At 40.2% G+C, this 25000-nt stretch overlaps 1 protein-coding gene across 1 annotated transcript; it reads left to right on the top strand.

The window, feature by feature from the left end:
• Positions 1-18877: 18877 nt before the first annotated feature.
• On the top strand, positions 18878-21899 carry fzd10.S (frizzled class receptor 10 S homeolog). The gene is given in 1 exon segment (NM_001087457.1): positions 18878-21899. A coding segment is annotated over 1 exon segment (1743 nt). The 5' UTR covers positions 18878-18982; the 3' UTR covers positions 20726-21899.
• The last annotated feature ends 3101 nt before the right edge of the window (positions 21900-25000 follow it).

Here is a 25000-nt window from a genome sequence, read left to right as displayed (position 1 = left end):
ATTCTAACCCATGTTTGCTCCTCTATGCTGCTCTGTCCTTCCTCCCCTCCATCTTTGTCCCAGACCCTCTGCTGGGGCATGCACTTTTGGTCAAGTAGAGCCACCCACCCCCAACAGAGTTCCATAACCAAACTGCTTCTGAGGATTTAGGTGACTTTCAATGCATTTCAGTGATGGGGTAAACTGATATTCTAGTGCAAATTACTGACAATGGGTGACTAGGGGTGGGCTTAATGCAGCTGCACATGTGAGTGTTCAACTAGGTTGAGTGTATCCCTTCACATTTTATTGTTAGTCCTGGAATATCTCTCAGTTTTCCCTGTATTAATATAGAGTAGCACCAGAACAGTGTTTTAAGCAAGTCAAGCCTAAGTGAGTTTACATACATTATAATCAGTTGAACACCCTGCTGGAAAACAGTGATTGAAACCTATAGCGCAGTTGGAGATGATGAAAATCCCTGCAAGACAGTGGGATCCTCTCTGTAGGTCATTGAACTGTCACAACAATAGCTCTTAACTTGGCTCATCTGCTTCTCTCTGAGACAGTGCCAAACTGGGGCAACTTATTAACACCCAAAATGGGCTCCACGTGGAGCTGGACAATTGTGTTTTCTGATCATGCTTAAACGTTTGGAATGAGTTGATTACTGTGATCTTTGGGGCATTGCATGGTTCTATAGTTGTGGTAAAATCCACCAAGTTCATACACTAGCTGGCTGGCCATAAAGCCTTAAAATTGGACATTGCCAAGCTATTTCTGTCATTGGAGCCTGTAAAGTTCTATGTGCCAGACATGACCTCTGTCCTGTGAATAATAAGTTCCACACAACAGTTTCTGTCTGTTCGAACCATTGTGCCTAGGGACTGGAGAGTTATTGCGCACATACAAAGGTTTAAGGAGGTAAATCGTTTTATGTACTGGAGATAGAAAGGAGTAGATTTTAGCAAATTGATCTCTGGGTTTAAATGAGAACCTTCTCCCAACCCCTGATAACCTCCAACAGCTCCAATCCTCGCTCCCTCCCCACGCCTAGGGTTGCCACACCTGCCAGGGCCGGAGCCAGTATTACAAATTTTCCGGCATTGTAGTTGCCGGTAAATTTGTAATACCCTTAATAATCTCACTCCATAACTAATCCTCGGACTGTTCCATGCAGTGCCCCACCCTTCTACATCATAACCACACCCCTTTGTGCCATGCCCCTTTTAGGTCACCGCCCCCACCAGACGGTAAGTGTTTTTTTAAAAGGTGGCAACGCTATCCACACCCCCGTTACTCTAACAAGTATCCCTATCTGTTTACCTGCTTTATCTCCTATGGCTGCTTCAGATGGAAGATCCAGGCTCTTTATTATGCTTTATATATATCGCTGACATATTGCTCAGCACAGAAAATTTTTTATCAGTCACATTATTCCCAGCTGCAGTGAGGCTTACAGTTTAATTTTTCAACAATATTTATCTGGTTACAAAGACTACAAAAGCTGTTAGTATGTCAAACATCATCTGCTTCCTCCTTGCTTGGTCTGGTGGATTAAATATCGCTTTAACCTCTAGTCCCAGCCATTATTTGATCTCTGTTATCAATTAGCGGCACTGCTTTTTTCTGACATTATATGGAAAGCTCTGTTGTACCATGTGACCTTTCCCTTTATAGTTAGAAGCCTTTGATGCCTAATGTCTTGTTATAAAAAAAAAAAAGTGGCCACAAGTGTTGCCACATAAATAGTTCTTCCTTCTTTGTATCTGCTTTGAAGGTCAAATATACAGCAAAAAGATTTCAGGTTCAGTCAGTGTGTGTGTGTGTTGAAAAGGGATGCCTTTGATTATTTTTTTTCAGTTATCGTCAGCTGTACATGATCTGTTCCTCTTATATTTTTTTTTCCAGAGATGGAAAACTAAAGGGGTTAGGAGCAAATTTAGGGGACTGTTCCTGCTATTACTGTACTTGGGCTTTTCCATCACAAGCTTCTTTTTTTTTGCCAAAGTGACAACTCGCTACGGATAATAAAGCAAAAAGAAAATAATTAGTCATTCAACTCTTAATTCTACTAAAACGTATGCAAACTGAATACATAGAATAAAGTATTAAATTGATGTGAAATGTAAATGCTGCTGCTATTCTTCCCCCTCCTTTCATATCTACTAAACCCCTAGGCAAATAACATCACTAGCTGTCTAATTCCGAATGAAAGTGAAACATATGATTTAAAGGAGGAGACCAGAGCATCCTGACAGAGGAGGAGTTGTAAGAAGATGTTGTAACCTAAAATACAAATAGCAGGAGACTGTGGTAATTAACCCATATTTCTTAAGACTAATGACACATGGGGTCGTTTTACTAATGCTGCTATTTACTGACTTTGTTGATACCCTCATTACACTGCCACTATGTATTTACATACTAATAAACAGCTATGTTTTGGCATCTCTCCATATGATAAAATACCCTAGGGCAAAAACTAGCCCAAGTTCCATTAGCATAATATCAATGGGGTTGTTTACCTTTAAATTAACTTGTAGTATAATGTAAAGAGTGATTAGCAGTTAATTTTTTATGTGTTTTTTTAGTTGTTTGGCTTTTTTATTCAGCAGCTCTCCAGTGTGAAATGTCAGCAATCTGGTTGCTAGGGTCCAAATTACCCTAGCAATTATGCATGTATTTGAATAAGAGACTGGAATATAATTAGGAGAGTGCCTGAATAGACAATAATATGGGCAATAATAAGTAGCAATAAAAATATATTTACAGGCTTACGGAGCATTTGTTATTTACATTTGCATTTGTTTTGGAAAGAAGAAAAAGGCAAATAATTGAAAAGTTGCTTAGAATTGGCTAATCTATAACATACTTAAAATTAACTTAAAGGCAAACCACCCCTATAAATGTACTTAAAGTTACTGTAGGTTTCAGTAACATCAGTGCCCTATAGTGATGGGCGCTGACCCGTTTGCTTTGCAGAAAATGCACCGAAATGCATTGAAGTCTACGGCCAACAACATTTTTTATGACCTGCGACAAATTGACTGACAAACTTTTGACTCGCTACAAATTTTTAACCCATTGGAGTCTATGGCCATCATTTTTGCAGTGAAACTTTTGACTCATCACTAGTGGCTTGTAGTATAAACTCCCTATGGTTTTGCACTCATCTGAAACAGTACAATACGTAAGATAAATATCTGAATCAATACCACTCCTGCTTCTTGGGGCATAAGAGAGATGTAGTGGAGCCATACCCTTGCCCTCACCCCTTGTCTAATGTGCTCTGTAGTGGGGGTGATGTTAGGTAATCTGGGCCACAGCTAAGGTGACACTTTCATTGTGCTTCCTTGGACTACCCCCTCTTATGGGTTCTGGTCTATACAGGAACAAAGAACTCTGTTACAGGCGAGTGTACTGTGCTCTGAAATATAACCTAGCCACCTCATGTTTAAAACAGGAAATGTGTCTGTAGAAGTGCCATGACTGAAACAGCTCTAATTGATAGTTAATATATTTTATAGGATGCCATAGGTTAGAAACTAATGTTATGCCAAGAGCTAGAATGGGGTAAATGGAGCTGCTAAGTAATCTTGGCATCCTGCACATGTAGCACATCTAAAAGCCTCATGGCTTAATTAAGACTACAAAAAGCTGAGTTCCATGGGTATTCTGTAATGATGCATCCCCAGTATTCCCGATGACTGTATTTTATTTTAATTAACGACCACAACAAAATAACGGCAGTTAGGCACTGAAGCTACTAACATGCAGTAGGCTTTGAGGCATCAAATGAGATAATTATTTGGAAATATTCCATGATTTCAACTTGTCAACTTGAGTTTCTTTTTCTCACATCAATACTTTGCTAAGGCTATCAGTTCTTTACTTATATACCAAACTGCATATATTAAAAAGCTATACGTACTAGAGCAGCTAGCATCGACTAGTCTCTGTAATTAGGCTCTTGTCTCCTGGCAAACAAAAGTAAATGTCTCCTATGAATTGCAATTAATTACTAGAAACATGTTGGTATGGATTTTAAGTGACTTACTTTCCATTTAAGGAAAGTCAGAACCTTTAAGATAAAAAAAGAAATAAGTTAAAAGTGTTCTTTTTAGTTATGAGAAAAAAGGCAGCAGAGCTATAAAAGTCCTTCGAATTCTCAGTAACTCACCATTTATATACTTCTTGTCCTGAAGGAAGTCATCTTCATTCTTTTAACTATAGTTACATAGTTACATTGGGTTAAAAAAGACAAAGTCCATCAAGTTCAACCCCTCCAAATGAAAACCCAGCATCCATACATACACCCCTCCCTACTTTCACATAAATTCTATATACCAATACTAACTATTGAGTTTAGTATCACAATAGCCTTGATATTATGAGGCAAATTTACTAAAGGGCGAAGTGGTGAACGCTGGCGAAAATTACGTCTACGAAGTAGATAGACTCTAGCGCAACTTCGCACTCTAACGCCAGGCGAATTTTCGGTTCGGAGAAAGAGTGTTACTACGCAAATTCACAAAGTTTTTGATTTTTCTGAACGTTACCTCTATCGCCAGACTTGCCTTCGCCACCTCAGACCAGGCGAAGTGCAATAGAATAGATAGGACTCGGTCCAAAAAAAGTTTACATTTTTTCTAAGTACCAAAAAACGCTGGCGTCTTTTCCTTTTTACAGGGTGATGGGCTGAAAAAGATCGTAAATTTTTATTTTTGGGTACCCTCGTTCCCCCTACATTTCCTTACATATGGCACATAAACTATACTGTGGGCTCATGTGTAGGGCAATATAACAACTCACATGTACGTCCATTGAAATGTAATTTACCGCCATATGCAGATTATCTAACGCTAGCGCAGCTTCACTATGCCTGGCGTAGTAACGCTAGTGTGTCCGGTGCTGGCGAAGAGAAACTTTGCAACTAAGTGAATTAGCATTGTCTATGCGAAGTATGAAGAAGGCGGCGGAGCCGTCACTGGCGAATTTTCACCTTTTAGTGAATTTCTCCCTATGTCTGTCCAAGAAATCATCCAAGCCATTCTTAAAGGCATTAACTGAATCAGCATCACAACATCACCCGGCAGTGCATTCCAAAACCTTACTGTCCTGACTGTGAAGAACCCCCTACGTTGCTTCAAATGAAAGTTCTTTTCTTCTAGTCTAAAGGGGTGGCCTCTGGTACGGTGATCCTCTTTATGGGTAAAAAGTTCCCCTGCTATTTGTCTGTAATGTACTTGTAAAGTGTAATCATGTTCCCTCACAAACACCTTTTGACCAGAGAAAACAACCCCAATGCAATTTTTTGGATTTAGCTCAAATTTTAATATGCATTTTATGATCCCCTTTTGGTTCAGTATATTTGTAGCTATTCAACAGGTTTTGGCTGAAGTCAACTCATGGATTAGGTGGCTTGGTGAGTGTATTAAACTAGAAATAGTGTGCAGATCAACTGAGCAACAACTAGACAGACAGAGGTGTGCCAGAATATTGGGTGAGTACTTGAGGTCGAGATTGTGCTTATTCTTTATACTCTCAAGATTTTTATCAGATGCAATGAGACCTGAGAACAATTTGATATGGAAGGTAAGAGGCAGCAGCAGTCAAGCTTTTATTAAAGTGTATGATTGAAAAAACAGGACATAAAAGCCAGGTCAGTAGGGAAGAATTGGAAGGTGAGGTGCACTGCATGGTGATGAATGGAAGCTTAGAAGGAAGTTGCAGTATACTTACAAGGCAGGCTAGAGAGTAGAGGTAACACTGGAGGCTACATGAAAATAAGTGAGATATTGCAAGATAGCAATAGCAGTCAAGCTTGATGCAGGAGTAAATGGGAGGGTAGAGTACCTTTAGAGAACACTCTAAAGGTACTCTTTAGAGTGTTCTCTAAAGGTACTCACAAACCCAATGCCCATATATTAGCAACAAATTTAGGATAACTAACCTGACCTCCATGTCTAAAACTCTACTTGATCGCTGTTGATTTTCAGGAAATTACTTAAAAACACCTTGTTCACTGTTAGTGAAGTTGAAATAAAATAAGAGAACACTGTGTACACAGGCAAAAAAGGGAAGGTGCCTATGGCTCATAGACTGGCAGCTACTCCACAAAACTGGGCAATGGTCCCATTTGCAAAGCATGTTTGTTCCAGCCTGAATGTAAAGATACTGCACTACAAAAGCAGTCCTTGGCTTTGTTTCACACACTCCATCCTTCTAAATTCTTTCTAGTGAAAGAATTATGTCTCCTGGTTCTATTGTTATTCTACAGCCGCAGACTATTAACTTTGTATTCTCTGTAGGTGGATTAGTGCTGATAGAATGATAAGAGAAGCCCACTTAGTTAGGAATGTTTTTGTGAAAATACTGGCAGAAAGTAGAGAAAACATGCTGGAAAATTAATGTATCAGACTATTAAACATATACTAAATAAAGCGCACATTTCAGGAATAACATGCAAAAGCGCAAGTTTAATGGTTTGATACAAATGTATGGAAGAATTTTTTTCCAAGAGGTTGATGGTTGATGGTTGGGGTAAATTTTTGGAAAATGTCAACTGCCACGTGTCCGGTGCTAGTGTGTGGTGCTGATGAGAAATAAAGAGGAGCCACTGCTCAAACAAATGGAACAATAGGTAGGATGATCGGATGTCGAACATTATTATCCAGTGTATGGCCACCTCAAAGTAGTTACTAAAATGTTATCGGAACTATAGTAGTTACAGGTATGGGATCCATTATCCGGAAACTTATTATCCAGAAAGCTCCAAATTACAGAAAGTCTGTCTCCCATAGGCTCCATTTTATCCAAATAATCCAAATTTTTAAAAATGGTACTCTTCTTCTCTGTAATAATAAAACAGTAGCTTGTACTTGATCCAAACTAAGATTTAATAAATCCTTACTGGAAGCAAAATCAGCCTATTGGGTTTATTTAAAGGGGACCCATCACCTTAAAAAATCATATCAAATCCTATTTTATGATGTAAGTCAAGCAACATTAACTTTACTTAAACTATAAACATTATTTAAATCTTTTTTTAGTCTTGGAATTCATAATCACAACAAGCAGGCAGCAGCCATTTTGGCTCTGTTATTAAGGCAAGCTTTGCATTATGCCAAAATCTTGTTTATGAGCCAGAATGGGGGGGCCTGATGCCCATGCTCTGGTTATCCAGTTAGATGGTGAGAAGGGAGGGGGAATGTGGGGAGGGCAGTAACATCTAAGTAGTGCAAAATGGAATATGAAAGTAATTGCCTGCCCAGTCTCTATACCTAAGGCATAGAGAAGAGGCAGGCAAAATATGATTGACAGCTGAGATTTTTAAACGAGTTTATAACAGATATGGATGTTTTCACAAAAACAAAATTTGGATTTCATGTTTAATTTGAAAAGCACTTTTATTATACAGATTTGTATGACTGGGTGACAGGTCTCCATTAATGTTCACATGTTTTTCTAGTAGACTTAAGGTATGAAAATCCAAATTACAGAAATGTAAGTTATCAAGAAACCCTAGGCATTCTGGATAAAAGGTCCCATACCTGTAACTGTAAATAAATTCAAAATTCTTTGTTGTAATACTTTTGTGCATAATTTTGTGACAGTATCATTTTGAAGCAAAAGGTATTACTTTAGCCAGTGTTGTATTTATTTCTGTTATTGCTACTATAGTGTAAAACTGCCAATTTAAATGTGATTTTTTTATTTGGCTAATACTTACGTGTCACAGGAAAAGCACACTGCTTAGGAAACAATAATCTCAAAATCTAAGGTTACGTCATAAATAAAAGGCACTGTTTGAGCACTTGCTGAGAGAGGGACGGGGATACAGTATCTTTATATATGAGAGGAGTGGAATAATAAACTTCAGGCAGTGAAAAGGCTAATGTGCTGTGGAAGGGAGGGAGTTTAATCTAATTTAGTTGGAGGGTGTCTGTCTGTGGTATTGTTTTTGGGAGTGTGGGAAGAGAGGAGTGAAGCTGCCCCAGTGAATGGTGCCTCCTGAGCCAGAAGCAGTGGGGAGTCCCTAAGACTCCACTGATCCAAAGCCAACCCATGAAAGGGGGATTAAAGAAATGTTCTGATTTGCAATTCACACTAATGCACCCCGCAGAACCTTTGGTCATATTTCAAACCACATTTCAAGTGAAGCACACACCATTAAAGCTCCCAGCTAAACCGTATAGGAGAAGTAGCAAGGTACAGCCTAACCACCTAATTAGGGACCAATCTCAATTGTTCTACTCTTGTACTACCAACCAGACTGAGCTCCCCAATGCAGGCCAGCTATTCCTATAGTCATCAGCAAGGTTTCTGTGCCAACATAAGTGTTATAGATTGAATGCACCTGTTCCTAATAAGATTGTAAATTATATTTAAAGGGATACTGTCATGGGGAAAATTTTTTTTTTCAAAATGAATCAGTTAATAGTGCTGTTCCAGCAGAATTCTGCACTGAAATCCATTTCTCAAAAGAGCAAACAGAATTTTGTATATTCAATTTTGAAATCTCACATGGGGCTAGACATTTTGTCAATTTCCCAGCTGCCCCATGTCATGTGACTTGTGCTCTGATAAACTTCAATCACTCTTTACTGCTGTACTGCAAGTTGGAGTGATATCACCCCCTCCCTTCCCCCCCCCCAGCAGCCTAACAACAGAACAATGGGAAGGTAACCAGATAGCAGCTCCCTAACACAAGATAACAGCTGCCTGGTAGATCTAAGAACAACACTCAATAGTAAAAACCCATGTCCCACTGAGACACATTCAGTTACATTGAGAAGGAAAAACAGCAGCCTGCCAGAAAGCATTTCTCTCCTGAAGTGCAGGCACAAGTCACATGACATGGGGCAGCTGGGAAATTGACAAAATGTCTAGCCCCATGTCAGATTTCAAAATTGAATATAAAAAAATCTGTTTGCTCTTTTGAGAAATGGATTTCAGTGCAGAATTCTGCTGGAGCAGCACTATTAACTGATTCATTTTTAAAAATTATTTTTTCCCATGACAGTATCCCTTTAAATCCATGGTTTCAACCAGTGCATCCATAATGGCTATTTTCTGTCACATTTTAAGGTGCTCCACATGACCATTAAATTATACACCTGGGGTAGATTTAATAATTGAAAATGCGAATTCAAATTTGTTTATGGTCAAAACTGTCAAATTCGACTAGGGAGTTATCCAAACTCGAGTTTTTTAAAAGAGTTGAATTCGATTTTCGAGATTTACAGTATCATACTCTGGCTATTCGACTATTCACCACCTAAGACCTGCCAAATTGCTGTTGATGTCAATGAGAGAGGTCCAGGGATCAATTTGGAGATATCTGCAACATTCCTGACATTTTTGTCGGAAAAAGAACGCCAATCAAGTTTGATTTCGATTGGTCAAATTTTGAATTCATGGGAGCAGGGCCGGAACTAGGGGTAGGCAGAGTAGGCAAGTGCCTAGCGCGCAAAGCTGGGAGGGCGCCAGGCACGTACCTCCTCTGTCATCCTACCCCAAGTCCGGTTCCCTTCTCTGCCCGTTTCTTCGCTCTTTTTTGCGCTTCTGCGCATGCGTGCAAACTTCACACATACGCGCTATATTGCACACCACTTACTGTTCTGCATGAAGTTTCTGAGAAATATCCAAGCGCTTACATCATTGGGGTTAACATAACAAATTACATGCAAGGTTAAGCCTTCTGAAATCAGAAGGTATTTACTTGTCTCATGCCATACACACAGCACTGCCTAAATACCAAAAATTTAAGTTTTAATTCTCTCATAAGACATCATGGTCGGAGACATGCAAATCACTCCTTTATGTACCTTTGGCCAACTATACATCCAGAACCGCTGTTTTATACATCCTAATGGTTCAGAGCCATATATCCAAACTTCCAGACAGCGATCTTGTTAGATCTTAGGTAGCAAATTACTGAGAGTGAGGGCTGTTACTATATGTGACAGGTTAATGTAGGGCAAATGAGGGAGATTCTAAGGTTTTGCAAAATAATGGCACAAATAAAAGAATTTGCACATCTTTATAAATTCCCTGATTAGCCCTTTGTAATGGTTAATGTCCACAATTCAGTGTATTAAATCAGGCATAATACTTTATACATTTGCCAATTTTTTTCACCAACTTTGACATTGTTTAAATCATTGTAAGCACCTGTATATTTTCGCCCCGTGGTCTCTGCACCTTTGCATTAGAATAAGTTTAAAATGTGTCATATTGCACAGCACCGACAATATTTAACAAAGTAAATGGCCACAATTCCAGAGAATAAATTAAGTTTTTAATTATCTAGCAATGACAATTGCAAGCTCTGAGGGCTAAGTGTTTGTGATAGGATCACTGAAATAGTTCAATGCGGGCAGTTCGCCTTAAATACCCGGGATATTCCCAGGAACAGAACGGCAAAAGCAGAGCAATTAGGGACATGTGACAACTCAGCTTAATTGTGACATTTAAATGGTACTTCGTAAGATTTTTGGCATTTAAGTGTTGCAAGAAAGTCACCTGTCTGGTTCCAGCCCTTCAGGCAACTAGCTGGCCAATATTAATATTTGCACAACACTGTGTTCAAATGTGCCTTCTTACAAATAGATGTCTCAGTACGGGAGATTAGATAAAAAGCTAGAAAAGTTTTAGCATATTGCGAATAATGATCATATGAAGCATAAAATAGTAGCCATTTCGGCAAAATGTGGGATCAGCTGGCATTTTCAATTTAACCCTCTCAGAGCAGGAGAGCAGAGATGGAAGCACTTGAAAAGCTAATCATCAACCTTCTGATGCCCTTTGGTTGTTATGACAAGGCCACAGGACTTAAAAAAACAAACTGAGCAAATATCAAAGTGGTTTTCCTCTCCAGAAGCAGTGGCAGCAGCAGGGCTACAAGCTGATAATTCCCTTGATGCTGTTATTTCCCATGTCACCCATCACCTGTTATCTGGATTTGAGCAAACGCAATGCCCCAGACTGATGTAGCTAATTTCCAGCTGAAATTAAACTACAACGTCTGGCATCCTATGATTGTCAGGGAACTCTGGGACCTGTAGTTCAAAGACAGCTGAAGGCGTGCAAGCAGGTTGGGCACAGCTGAGGTATAAGATCTATTATTCAGAATGCTTTGGATCTGGGTTTTCCGAATAATGGATCTTTCAGAAATTTGGATCATCATATAATGAGTCTATAATAAGCATTTAAACATAAAATAAACCCAATAGTTGTCTTGCCACTATATGGATTCACTGGGATTAGTTGGGATCAAGGATCAGGTACACAGTACTGTTTTATTATAACAGAGAATTACGAAATCATTTAAAAAAAACATTAGAATAATATGTTTAAAATGGATAAAATGATTAAAATGGACTCCTGCCTTCCCGGAGTTTATGGATAATGGGCTTTCCAGGTAAGAGGTCCGATATCTGTATGTTAAAAATATATATTAAATATATAAATGAATATCTGTCTGATGATGGGGCCCCGGGGCAAGTACCCTTTCTGCACTCCCCTAAAACTAGTTCTGCCTCTTGTTATACTTTATTTCCCAGCATTCTTTAACTGAGAAAAGTTTTTAATTAGTAAAGCAATAAAGTTATTTGCAGACAACCAGAATATATACAAAACATTTAATAGGTAATGCCATGGGTTCAATTCCCACCATATATTAAAAACAAAGAGGAAAAATGAGGATAGACCTATTCATTAAAATGGGTGGAGTGGAACAAAAAGGTAAGCGAGTCAAAGCATTTAACTCTTTGAACACCAAGGGTGGGCAGGAGGAAGAGTAGATTGCTCTTCGATCTTCTCTCTCAACTGCTGAAACAAATAAACATTTCCTAGAGAAGAACTGGGATAATTGTTATTTCATTAGATGGAGTCTAGAAATACCCCCCCCCCCAAGTATTTGTACTGCTATAAAAACAAAGCTGCTCCACTGCCACACTCGCTGCTTTACTTAGTAACCCAACACTTCTCCAACTCCCAGCTTCTGGCAAAAGTTGGGATCCACTTTGTTTTCCTGAACTTGACAATTTTAATTAACTTATAACTTTATAAAACCATGATTTATTTTCTCTTTACTGCTCACTTGTCAACATATTTCATCTCTTGGGACACGGGCTTTGCCTTTAATCCCTCCGAAACCCAGAGTAGGGCAGAGTAAAATTAGCCCCAATGTAACACACACTAAACAAACAGCGCATGGGTTTGTGTTTGTAATCCACAGTGAAAGTGTTGAAGGGATGAATGGCTGTGAAAGATCTCCTGACATCTCGCACTGCCTCTCCACTGCCGCATTATGTCTACAAAATATTTAGCTACGGTTTAAGTTTTTACATCTCTCATCAAATATTCAGTTTGTAAAATATTTCTCTTATTGAGAATGTAATTTTTTCAGGGCCTGGAGGTATAAACATTTAATGGCAGTTCTTCAAATATTTATTAGGAGAGGAATAGTGCATCCTCACTACATGACACCGCCGCTGATATTGGAGAATCCGGTTTAATTAGAAAGTTTTTATTAAAACCATGAGACTGTAAAGTATATAGGTTTAATGCGATTTTCCCATTCATTTAAACATATCGCTATTCCCACAACGCAGCGAAAGCTTTCTTTTTTCCCTTTCATCCGTGCTTAAATATGTAAATAAAATGTCTAAAGTCATTCTTCAAAGAAGACAAAAGAAAAAATGAAGACAACCATAAAATTCCTCCCAATTCTCCATAACATTTGCCAGAGGGGGGTGGAAGGATCTTGCCAAAGCAAGCAGCAGGGAAGCAGCCAGTTCAACAGAATGGCTCATCTTAAATCCCAGAAGCTTTGGGGGGGGGATACTAAAAATGAAATATCTTTTTAGTCGGAGGAATCAAAAAGCTCTTATTTGCTAAATTAGCCAGAACCAGGTCCCAGGTGCTGATGTCTATACAGTATATTTATTATACTATTGAATGTATGTTCCTATCGAGAGTGTGGGACCTCAGAAGGAGTGTTGTTTCAATGAATGTAGTTAAGGGCGGAGGCAGATAAGGGCATGGCCTAATTTTGCCCTGCTTTTTCAATTTTAAAACATTGAGAGGTCCAGTACTGAACAGCACCGCAGAATAGGCTGGGGCTATACATTAAACAGTTGTATTCATAAAGGTATATCCTTTGTCTTTCAAATAAGACTTCTGCCAAATGTCAAATATATGTTCTGCTGTATAACAACTTGGCAATTATAACTATTTACTTTAAAATGCAAACATACATTTTAAAGGTCAAGTATTCCCTAGATGCTGGGAGGCCCATTTATATCAAAGGTGGAATTTCGAATTCATGTGAATTTTTTCTACTCTAATAAATTAGAATTTACTCGAAATCCAAATGGGAGGTTATTTAAGGAAAAAAACGAATGTCTAAAACTAGAACGAATATTACTGACTCGAAACCTCGAATCGAATTTGATTCGAATTAGGCTTAACTTGAATCCGAAAAAAAACTCGAATGTCAGGAAGGCTATTAACATCTTCAAATGGGTCACTGGAACTCTGCCATTGACTTCTACATGAACTCGGCAGGTTTCGGTGGCGCATGGTCCAATTTGAATTGTTTCAAGGGTCAAGGTTTGATAAATCAAATCGAGTTTGCATTATTCCCAATTAGAATTTGAGAGTTTTGACCAAAAAGCAATTTGAAAATTTGAATTTACTAATCGACCCTTAATAAATCTGTACCCTTAAACTGTCCGAACTGAGGCCCAGAGGAATAAATATAAGGTTGAAGCGTTTACTAGTAGTCATGAAGATACTGGGAATCTACAAGGTAGCCCTAATACAAAGTGAGTAATTATTGATGCACTACTCTGGATGATATAATTATTGCCTTCCAATTATGGTTCTAAGGGAAAAGAACCTTTGAGATTCCTTGATTTATTAATGCTAAGTAGGAGCAATCAAATTGCCCTGGATACCATACCCTATAAGTAGTTAATTTACTATGCATGTATACATAAAAGGCAAATAATATGAGTGTTTTACCTTATTTTACACCGAGAACTCTGCTCTCTATATATTATAAATGCAAACTGCCTCGGCTGGCAGGCTCTACTTTAATAGACAATCTATACCTATTTAAGACTTCTGTTCTATCTGTGTCTAGAGAGAATATCTCTGCCCAAAAAGCAAGTACAAAGTAGAAGAAAATAATAATACATGATGCACATATCCCAATAATCCTTGTTCTGAAAAGTTACTGAACATAAAAGTTCATGGCCACCATATGGAAAGTCTTTGTTGGCTTCTTCTTTCTCATTATTGGAAGCTTTTTTTTGGAGCAACAGTGCACAATCTGAGCCAAAGGTGTCAAGCTAGAGCCAGATGAAGTGGGGACGTTTGAATTGGTGCTGCAGATAATGATGATCCAAAGACCCACGTGACATAGTAAACATCCTTATTGTTTATTTATACAACATGGCAGCACTTTGCAATCATTTATAGCACACAGGGGATCTTTCTGTATAGTACCTGTATAGGTATTACAGAATGAGACTGGAAGGCCCTGTTCACAAGAACTTACAATCTAAAGCTGGCCATAGACGCAAAGATAAAGTCGCACGAAAAATAGTTTTGTACAATTTTCAGACCGTATGAAGTGTCCCGACATTTTTCGTACCATGGCGATCGGTCGTTTCATTGACCGGACAGGTTAGAAGATTTCTGTCAGCTAACGATAATTTCTCTGCATGTATTAACTATCTGACGATATCAGTGGGTGAATTGTCGGACATTAATTGAGTACGATTGCTAACATGGCCAGAACATCATCTGATTTGTTATTTTACTAATTTATCTAATCTTAATGGTTAGTTGCAGGTCAGGAGATATGGCTATACGATTGTTTGTACGATAAGAAGCTAAAATCTGCACGTCTAAGACCAAAGCAATCAGAAGATGCAATGGATGTGAGACTATCAGGGGAATGTAATAAAAATCGTTAACGGAAAAACTATTCGCAATGCGAAAAGTTATGCCTTTGCGCGAACAAATTTTGCTTTGTGCGAATTTAATATAGCTTTTGCGAGCCTGGAAACTGTTTAGCGACCACTTCCGACAGTGAAAGACCGTTTGCGAATTTTATAGCTTGCGACAATGCGCAGTCAATGTAATAAAACTTCTTACTGAAAAAGTCGTTATGTTTGCTTCAAAATATTACGACACCTTCAAGCACTTTTTAGGCGTGCGCAATTAAAATTCGCAATTCAATAACTGTTTAAGGAACAATATTACATTGCGAGATGTGGATTTTTAGTCTTATTGGTGCGAATTGTTTTGCTCTTTGCGACTTTTATTACATTCCCCTGTATATATTTATTATTATGCTATTTATCTGACAGTTATCGGACTGCCAGTTAAATGCCAGACTGAAGCAAGGCATAACTGTAAGGTTTATTTAGAATTTTCCATCTTCAAAATAATAAAGTTACATAAACAGTGAACACCCTTTCTATCCTAAAAGCAAGGATCAACGAATTTGTTGAAAGAGATAAAAGGATGCTTTGGTTTGTTTTCACTACCCAAAAACAAAGACTTTTTTACGTTATGATAGATGAGGAAGAGCTATAAAATGGGGTGTTCCTCCTTAGAATCAAAGTAACACATGTTGAATTGTTAAATAAGAGAGATAATCTGGGAGATAGGTTTGCCCCCGTAGCCAGCCTTTGCTGTGATCCTGTTTGTCCTGCTGATACTGTTGATAAGAGCAATGCTTGTGATCTGGGTTTCTAACCAAAGTGGGACACTCCTTACATCTAGATAAATATTGTCTATCTCTCTCTCTCGCTGGCATTTCACATGCAAATGGTCGTTTTGCAGATAGGGGTTGTTTTGTCCTCTCTTGCATCTATTACACTGTTATTATCATCAGGAAAATCAACAGCTTTTCTGCTCAAGGAACTAACATCAGGAGAAGTATGAATATCTTCCAGGAGCCTTTGTGCATTTCCCCGAGTCCTAGGAAAGAGGCTCAGCACTTTAGTTTGGCTAACTAATCCAAAATACCATTTAGTTATCAGTTAAAAAGAATATATTGCACCCTTTTTATTCTGAAAATGAGTGATAGGTTATACCCCCTTCAGGGACGGAATGACCTGGATAAATGTATTCATTAACCCTTTCTCAGTGGGAGTCCCGCCGGCTTCCTTCAGCAGCAAAGAGCTAAAAAGTATTTTATGTCATGGGAAACTGTTTAAATCCTTTGAGAAGGGAAGGCGGTATAGCTGAACATTATGAGCAGCAAATAATAAGTGTTAAGTCACCTATTGTTCACTTAAACCCCTTTCTGTAAGTGAGCCTTAGCCCAGGAGTACCCAACCTGCAGCCCTCCAGCTGTTGCTAAACTTCTATTCCCACCATCTCTCACAGCCAATAAACGATATTGGGATCTGTAGTTCTGCATTGCTGTTCCTCAAGTTGGATGTGCCTTGTATAACCTATATGGATTCACCAATAATCATCAATCGAGACAGTAAAAAAAAAAAAAAGTTAAAAGGGTGGTTCACCTTTATGTTTACTTTTAGTATGGTGTAGAACGGCTACTTATAAGCAACTTTTCAATTGGTCTTCATTTTTTTCCCTTTTATAGTTTTTAAATTATTTGCCTTCATTTTCTGACTCCTTCCAGCTTTCAAATGGGGGTCACTGGCCCCGTTTAAGAATCAAATGCTCTGTAAGTCTACAAATGTATTGTTATTGCTACTTTTTATTACTCATCTTTCTACTCTCTTATTCGTGTATCAGTCTCTTATTTATATCAATGCATGGTTGCTAGCAGTTTACTGAAACTGCAAACTGGAGAGCTGCTGAATATTACCCTAAATAACTCAAAAACCACAAATAATGAAAAATTAAAACCAAATGGCAAATTGTCTCAGAATATCTCCCTCCACATCATACTAGAAGTGTTTTGGGAGCACAGTAGACATTGACACAGCAGGGGTTAAACAATAAATAATAAATTATGGCATGACTGCTGGTGCACTGGCCAAATCATTTGAACAACCACATATGTGGCTACAGCAGGGGAAAACCTGGTTGGTTAATACCCCCGCCTCATTATAAGTGTAAAGGGTCAACAGCTGACCACCATTCCTATATTTGCTAGTATCCTTTCCTATTAATAAATTTGCTTCAATTACCATTCTCACCCGCTGAGCCAGTAAAATACAAGCCAGATGGCAGTCCCGGGACCAATCAATTTAGTAGTTCTGGAAACTGACATCTATGGTGGTTTTAGTAGAGGGTACAAGCAGTTGGGCCTCAGCAGCTGGTCTTTACCTAGCACCCAGCACTGCCCATAACCCTGCCGTTGGTAACTAGTGACACTTGCATCAGGATGGGCCACAGATGGGAGGCCGCTCAATGAAATTCAATTCAATTAATTAAAATCATTTACTGATTATGCAGGAAGGATCTGTACTAAAGCAGTCTCCAGGGAGCACTGAACCTTAGTTGCCACTTCTTCATTGCATCAATCTGACACCAAATCTGCAGAGAGCAGGGGCCCTCAACCTTTTTTAATCCTAAACCACATTCAAGTGTATGAAAAAGCAACATAACCATGCAAAAAGTTCCTGGGTGGTGCCAAATATGGGCTGGAATTGGCTATTGGTAGCCTCTATGTGGACTGGCAGCCTACAGGAGGCTCTGTTTGGCAGTACACTTGTAGAAATTGAAAAACAAGCATCTGATTTGAGGCCACTGGGTGTAACATACAAGGAGATGGAGAGCAACATGTTGCTTGTGAGCCACTGGTTGGGGATCACTGGGCTAGAACATTGGTTTCCAAACATGGGCTGCTCCCTAGAGTGGGGCTTAGAGCAGTGTTGGGGGGCAGGCTGAAAGGCAGCTAAGCTGGCTACTATAGATGTACAGATATAATCGTACAAATTTCAGACCCTGTGTGGAGAGTCCCGTCATTTTTCGTGCCATGGCAATGGTCGTTCAGTCGATTGGACAGGTTAGAAAGTTTCTGTCGGGTACCGATAATATCTCTGCATGTATTGCCGATCTGACAATATCGGTGGGAGACTGTCACCAGCTTTTGTCGGACATAACTTTTGTACGATTGCTGTCAGGGGCAGAACATTGGCTGATCTGTTCTTTTACTACTTTATTTAAACTGAACTACTGAAGGTTAGCGTCAGGTCAGGAGATGGGGACGTCCATTTGTTCGTTCGTCTGATATTGCAGGTAAACCGGCATGTCTATGGCCACCTTTAGGATGAGAATTGGGGGGAACAGATTTTTTTTTCTACTAGTCACACCAGAAAGCCATTTGCTGTGCTATATATTCCTGGAAGTACTAGTTCAGGGGAGAGTGAGTCCATAAACAAATGTTGGACCTCCAAGCAGGGCTTGAACTGAAACAGCCTGACATGTTGTGCATCTTAATGATCCAGACAGAATTAGTGGCCATTGACAAGTCCCATATGGCAGTTGTAGTCATGTCAATAATAAGGTTGTCTGTGCAAAACACACACAAGAGCGAGGAACAACATCCAAGAGCTTTGTGTGTAAACAATGGAGCAGTGGCAGCTTCATACCTGCGCTTGGGAACAGTGAGTGTGAGAGTGACCGGCTGCAGGGGGGGAGTGTGGGATTGTGCTGCCACTGGGACTTCATACCGTTCCGACCCATTGCAAAGTAATCAACGTGTCAGCTTCATCTTTCTCATGCAAAGTAGCTGCGGCGGGTCCCGCCCGGGACACAGGATTCTCCCAAACAGCTGCTGCGGCGGCGGCACCAGAGACACAGAAGAGGGAGGGGGGGAGGAACGTCCAGGGAGGAGGAGTGTCAGACTCACACACACAGACAGAGGGAAGCCGCAGAGTCGGCGAGAGGAGCCCGAGCAGCCCCAGGTGTCACAGCAAGTTATGCGACGCTAACCCCGGTGTCAGGGACTCGTTATCAGCCCGGGAGCAAAACTTTATCAGGGAGTTGGGCGGCAATGGAGCCGAGAGTTGTTACCGCGCTCCTTCTCAGTCTGGCAGCCGCTCTTTGCTCCGGCATCAGCTCCATCAACCCGGACAGAAGCGGCGAGGGTCGGTGCCAAGCCATCGAGATCCCCATGTGCAAGGACATCGGCTACAACATGACCAGGATGCCCAACCTGATGGGCCACGAGAACCAGAAGGAGGCGGCCATCCAGTTGCACGAGTTCGCCCCGCTGGTGGAGTACGGCTGCCACAGTCACCTCAAGTTCTTCCTGTGCTCCCTATACGCGCCCATGTGCACCGAGCAGGTCTCCACCCCCATCCCAGCCTGCAGGGTGATGTGCGAGCAGGCCAGGCTCAAGTGCTCCCCCATCATGGAGCAGTTCAACTTCAAGTGGCCCGACTCACTGGACTGTAGTAAGCTGCCCAACAAGAACGATCCCAACTACCTGTGCATGGAAGCCCCAAACAACGGCACCGATGAGGCCCCCAGGAGTTCCAGCATACTGCCCCCCATCTTCAGACCCCAGAGACCCAACAGTGGCCATGAGATGTACCCCAAGGACCCCAAGGGCAGGAGCAGCTGTGAGAACTCGGGTAAGTTCCACCACGTGGAGAAAAGTGCCTCCTGTGCCCCCCTGTGCAGCTCCTCTGTGGATGTGTACTGGAGTAAAAATGACAAGAAGTTTGCCTTCATCTGGATAGCTATCTGGTCCCTCCTGTGCTTCTTCTCCAGCGCTTTCACCGTCCTCACGTTCTTGGTGGACCCCTTGCGTTTTAAATACCCTGAGAGGCCTATCATCTTCCTGTCCATGTGCTACTGTGTCTATTCCGTGGGCTACATCATCCGCCTCTTTGCTGGAGCCGACAGCATCGCCTGCGACCGAGACAGTGGGCAGCTCTATGTTATCCAGGAAGGCTTGGAAAGTACAGGTTGCACCATAGTCTTCTTAATTCTCTATTACTTTGGAATGGCCAGCTCTTTATGGTGGGTGATATTAACCTTGACTTGGTTTTTGGCTGCTGGCAAAAAGTGGGGACATGAAGCCATTGAGGCCAATAGCAGCTACTTCCATTTAGCCGCCTGGGCAATTCCCGCTGTAAAGACCATTATGATTCTAGTAATGAGGCGGGTGGCTGGAGATGAGCTAACAGGGGTGTGTTACGTTGGGAGCATGGATGTCAATGCCCTCACTGGGTTTGTGCTGATCCCCTTAGCTTGCTATCTCATTATTGGCACCTCCTTTATCCTTTCTGGCTTTGTTGCCCTTTTCCACATAAGGAGAGTGATGAAAACAGGTGGGGAGAACACAGACAAACTGGAGAAACTTATGGTGAGGATTGGGGTCTTCTCTGTCTTGTACACAGTCCCCGCCACTTGCGTCATTGCATGTTACTTCTATGAACGCCTCAACATGGATTTCTGGAAAATCCTGGCGACGCAAGACAAGTGCAAAATGGACAGTCAAACGAAAACACTGGACTGCACCATGACCAGCTCTATCCCAGCAGTAGAGATCTTCATGGTGAAAATATTTATGCTGTTAGTGGTGGGCATCACGAGTGGCATGTGGATATGGACTTCCAAAACGGTGCAGTCCTGGCAGAATGTCTTCAGCAAGAGCCTAAAGAAGAGAAACAGGAACAAACCAGCCAGCGTCATCACCAGTGCTGGAATCTACAAAAAGCCCCAACAACCCCCCAAAATTCACCATGGAAAGTACGAATCGGCCTTACGTTCCCCTACCTGTGTATGAGCCGGGAGAAACAACTTCATTTCTGTTCTAAACATTGCTGAGTCTAGCGCACAAACCAGAGACTGCATGCTAAGGTACAAGCAGCGTTTTTAATGGAAGGCTACTAGAGAAGGTCCATATGAGGGACAAGCAGAACTCTATATTGTATGGCCTCCCGGGCTATTAATTTATGGTCAGATGCTAATTAAATCGATAATTTAACAGTTCCATGAAACTGGACGGAAAGGGACTGGGAGGGTAAATGATTAGAAGTTCTGAGAAACTTAAAGGGACACTAGGCCCAAATTAGAAAGAGCTGTTATTTGAAACAGCATGTATTTAAGAAATATTTATACTATTTTCCAGGTCATTTTAGAACTAGCCAGGGAAAGTGTTTTGCTTTTGCACACACCCCTATAATACAGAATGTACATTACTGCGTTGACACAGTAGGAAATGCACTGTGCAACTAAAAAATGGCTTCTTCCTGCCTACTTACATTCAGCGAATGGTCCCTAATGCAGATCTTTACTTTTGCCTTTAGTGATATGACATTTGGTGTACATCGCTGGACGTCACGGGTCCTGCGGTATTGGTGATTGTGTCCCTTGACCTGTTACTGGGTAAAGATGTTAAAACAGCAGTCATGGAAATAGTAGTTAGTTCAGTAGGATCTGGATTGCTGCAACAGGGCAGTGCCCACCTAAGTTCTTAGCATGCGTAGGGTTTGCTTGGCTCTTGGCATAGCCAGAAGAATCTATGGCTGAGGACTGACTGCTGTCGGTAGGAACTAGAGTGCAATATCTTCACTTTAATCCCTCAGACTTGAAAAGAGAAACACGTCTCTTGTTGTATAAACTGCAACAAAAAAAGAGCTCAAGGGTCTATCCCTCACAAACCCTTTAGTCTTTGCTCTCTGAGGCTTTTTAATGGAAATCAAGCCAAATGTTATACACGGTGGGTGTGTTTGGTTAAAAAAAAAAAGAGAAGGGGGGAGATGGATCAATTCAAAGGGCTTATTGACTCTTTCTATTGTGAAACACATACTAGCCATGAAAAGATAAAAAAAAAGCACTAGATTCTGCAAAGGGAAACTTTGTATTGTGTGTTGCTCTTGTCTTGTAAATATTTGTAACATACAGATATTTTTCATGCTTTACTATTTTATTAAAATAAAAAGATATTTTTAGTTTGCTATGCGTCTGATTTCACCTTCAGTGAAGTAGTGATGAGTTTGGGGGTCTGTGGGGGGCAAAGCGACATTGGAAGTGCTATTGAACCCCTGGCTGCTGTACTGGCCTATTTTCCTATCTGATGATGAGAGATGAGCCTAGTCTCCCCCTCAGGCTAGCAGACATTCTGCTATCCACTTACTGTATCTTTTATCTGGAAAAGACATACAGTTGTTCATTGGTTCTTATGTAACCTGTATTTTGTATACATACATTAAATGCTAGAAATTATCCTTTTGAAAATTCCCTTCTGAGCCAAAGCCCTGGAGCTCTTGTTTTAAGGCAAGCTTTAGACAATATAAGGCCTGCAAAGGCAATTATGTTTTTCTTAAAGGGAAATATACTTTTGTTCACTACAGAATTTGAAGTCACTTTATTGTACAGTAAATGTTAAATATGTATAGTTATAGGTAAGTATGACTACTGTCCCTTATTCTTCTGCATATTTGTTTATTCATGAGTGGGGGTTGCCATACTTCTTTCTGTAGGCTCCTTGGGAAACATCAACCATCAATAGCCAATGGTGAAATGCTTTATAACACAGACATGGGCATAACCCTAATTTAAACACCAGCAAAATATTTTCTATAACATAAATATTCCTGAAAATGCAGATACTAAGCTTTCTGCAACCATGCTTTTGCAATGGCATAAGGGATATGGAACCTTTCAGTTTTGTTGATGTTATTGTTCCTTTGGCCTTTGCAGAATTTGTGCTAAGAGAGGGTAGGGTTATTTAAGGTTGTATCTCATTGATACCCATCCATATTGGGTTACTGGATACTGGGTGCCCTTAAGAATGCTGTGGCTTGTGCAACAGATCAAGTTTTACAGTTTGTCTCTTTGCTACTGTATATCATATCACTGCGTTCAAAGCTGTAACATCACAATCCTGATTTTGGGTTGTTTTTCCAGTCTGTGAAGTTTTCTCCAAAGATGTCTCCAATGTATTAGAAAAAGACAAATTATCTAGGCTCTGATCTAGAACAAAATAAGCACATTTCAAAGGAAGCCCTGTCAGTGTACAAACAGCAGCTTCATTCCGGTCACGTGTAGTACCTTGCTTGTGGCACATTCATAAGCATCAGATAAATAAAGATGTTTAGACGCAAGCATGTTGAAAATGTTACTTTTGCTGCTGAGATTCATATCCTAGGACCCTTGGGAAGCTACTTCTGAAGTGTAATGAGAGTTATATTGGCAGTAGCGGTTGCTAGAGCAGACAACTGATAGAATTTGGTTTAAAGGTATAATATAATGTGTTTAAACAATGTATTATCAGGCCAGCTGTGCACCATCCATTCCAATGACCTGCTTTGAGGTGACAGTCCCAGTCCAGATATTAGCTATGCTCATTTGTTATATTTACCTCTTTATTAAAATCCCCTGAACCCAACTGGTTTTCAGCTGACCAGATGTGAATGTGCCCACAGACTTCACTGTATTCTTCTGTTGCCAAATCGAAGATATAAAAAGAAAATGTGGATGCTCTGTGCACCCCTTTGAAAAGTTCTTAGAGCTAATCCTGTTAATGTTCACCCCTATTAGATGCACAAGAAGGGTATTTCCCTAAGCCAGAAGTGTTCAACGTCAGGCTTCTATATAATGGCACCTCCTTAGATCTTGAAAGGAAAGAATATAGCAGGCTGAATTCAATTTAGCAGATCCTTCAAGCACATCATTTAAGAGGGATACCAGCAAATACAACATTTTTATTGGTGGAGGCCAGGTAGCTACTTTACTGAAATGAAGATATTAGCTTTACCTGTAATAATTTATTTAAAATGATTTATAATTATAATCATTTATTGTATGCACCTATTACCTTCCTGGCTCCCTTTGTGTGCCACTCAGGCAAATAAACTTGGAACCTGCACTGTCGATAGCCACTCTCTAAGTGGGCAGAATCAGTGACATAGGGAGATGAATTGCCTGAGAAACAAGGACTTGGAAGATGAGGGAAGAGGTTAGGAAGCAGCCTTAGGATTATACAGAAACATATACTTTACACCTTGCGTCTGTATGTGTACACCCTTCAGATATAAAGTGAATGCTACAGCATTATATAAGACCATCTTTAGATAAAATGAACACAACTGTTGTGGGATGGGCTTGAGAAAAACCAGGGTCAAGTAGAGACTTCTCAGTTCCTTTTAAAACAGCTTTCCAGATCACAGACACATCACATATATTTTTAAAGGGTCATTTAATTTTAGCCTGGAATTTCTGTCCTGCCAAATATATTTACTTTGCTGCATGAATAAATTTGCCTCCACCTTATTTTACACTGCAGCAGAAAAGTGCTCCACAATAGCAGTGGTGCCTGTCACAATAATAATGGCACATGCTGCAGTCATATTTACAGTAACACCTATGTGTGACTAATATGCACGCCTACAGATTCTCCAGTTAGTGGACTGTATTGCACCTCACATCACCAAACATTTGACGCTTAATGTACCTACCATTTTTGTAGCTGTGAGCATGGGGCATTTTTTCAGCAGATATTTTTATAGTGGAATAATTTGAAAGGCAGACTGTTAAAGCGTAATGTGGCACAAGCATTGACAATAAAAAATTTTATGAGTTAAAATTGAAAAGCTTTGGCTTGATAATGGGACAAATATTACAGCATATTATGGCCATTGGTGGGACAACAAGTACCCATCAATTCTATTTAGGTCCTGACTCATTGCTCAAACCTTAAGGAGGTTGATATGTTTGAACACACCATACAGATGCTTATTATCATTCTGGACCCCTGCAGAACCCTCTATACACTTGGGCCCCTCCAGTCCCCAGAGGAGTCTTTGCATTATTGCTCTTGGTGCTTTAGGAATATATGGTGCCTTACCTCGGGAATGTTTCTGACAGTGGCTTGGCAAATAACCATGTAATTTAAACCATGCAACTTGGTATACACATGCACACATAATAATCAGGGAATAAACATTGTAAATATGAAGTCAATATATTGCTCCAGTTAAAGGAGAAGGAAAGCTACAGAGGCATTTTATTGCCAATAGATTAGCTGCAATAGTGCAAGCTAGAATGCTATATTTAT

This window comes from Xenopus laevis, chromosome 1S (genome assembly GCF_017654675.1).
Source record: "Xenopus laevis strain J_2021 chromosome 1S, Xenopus_laevis_v10.1, whole genome shotgun sequence".
NCBI lineage: Eukaryota > Metazoa > Chordata > Amphibia > Anura > Pipidae > Xenopus > Xenopus laevis.
Note: the sequence above shows the minus strand (reverse complement) of the source record. Positions and strands in the feature narration are given on the sequence as shown.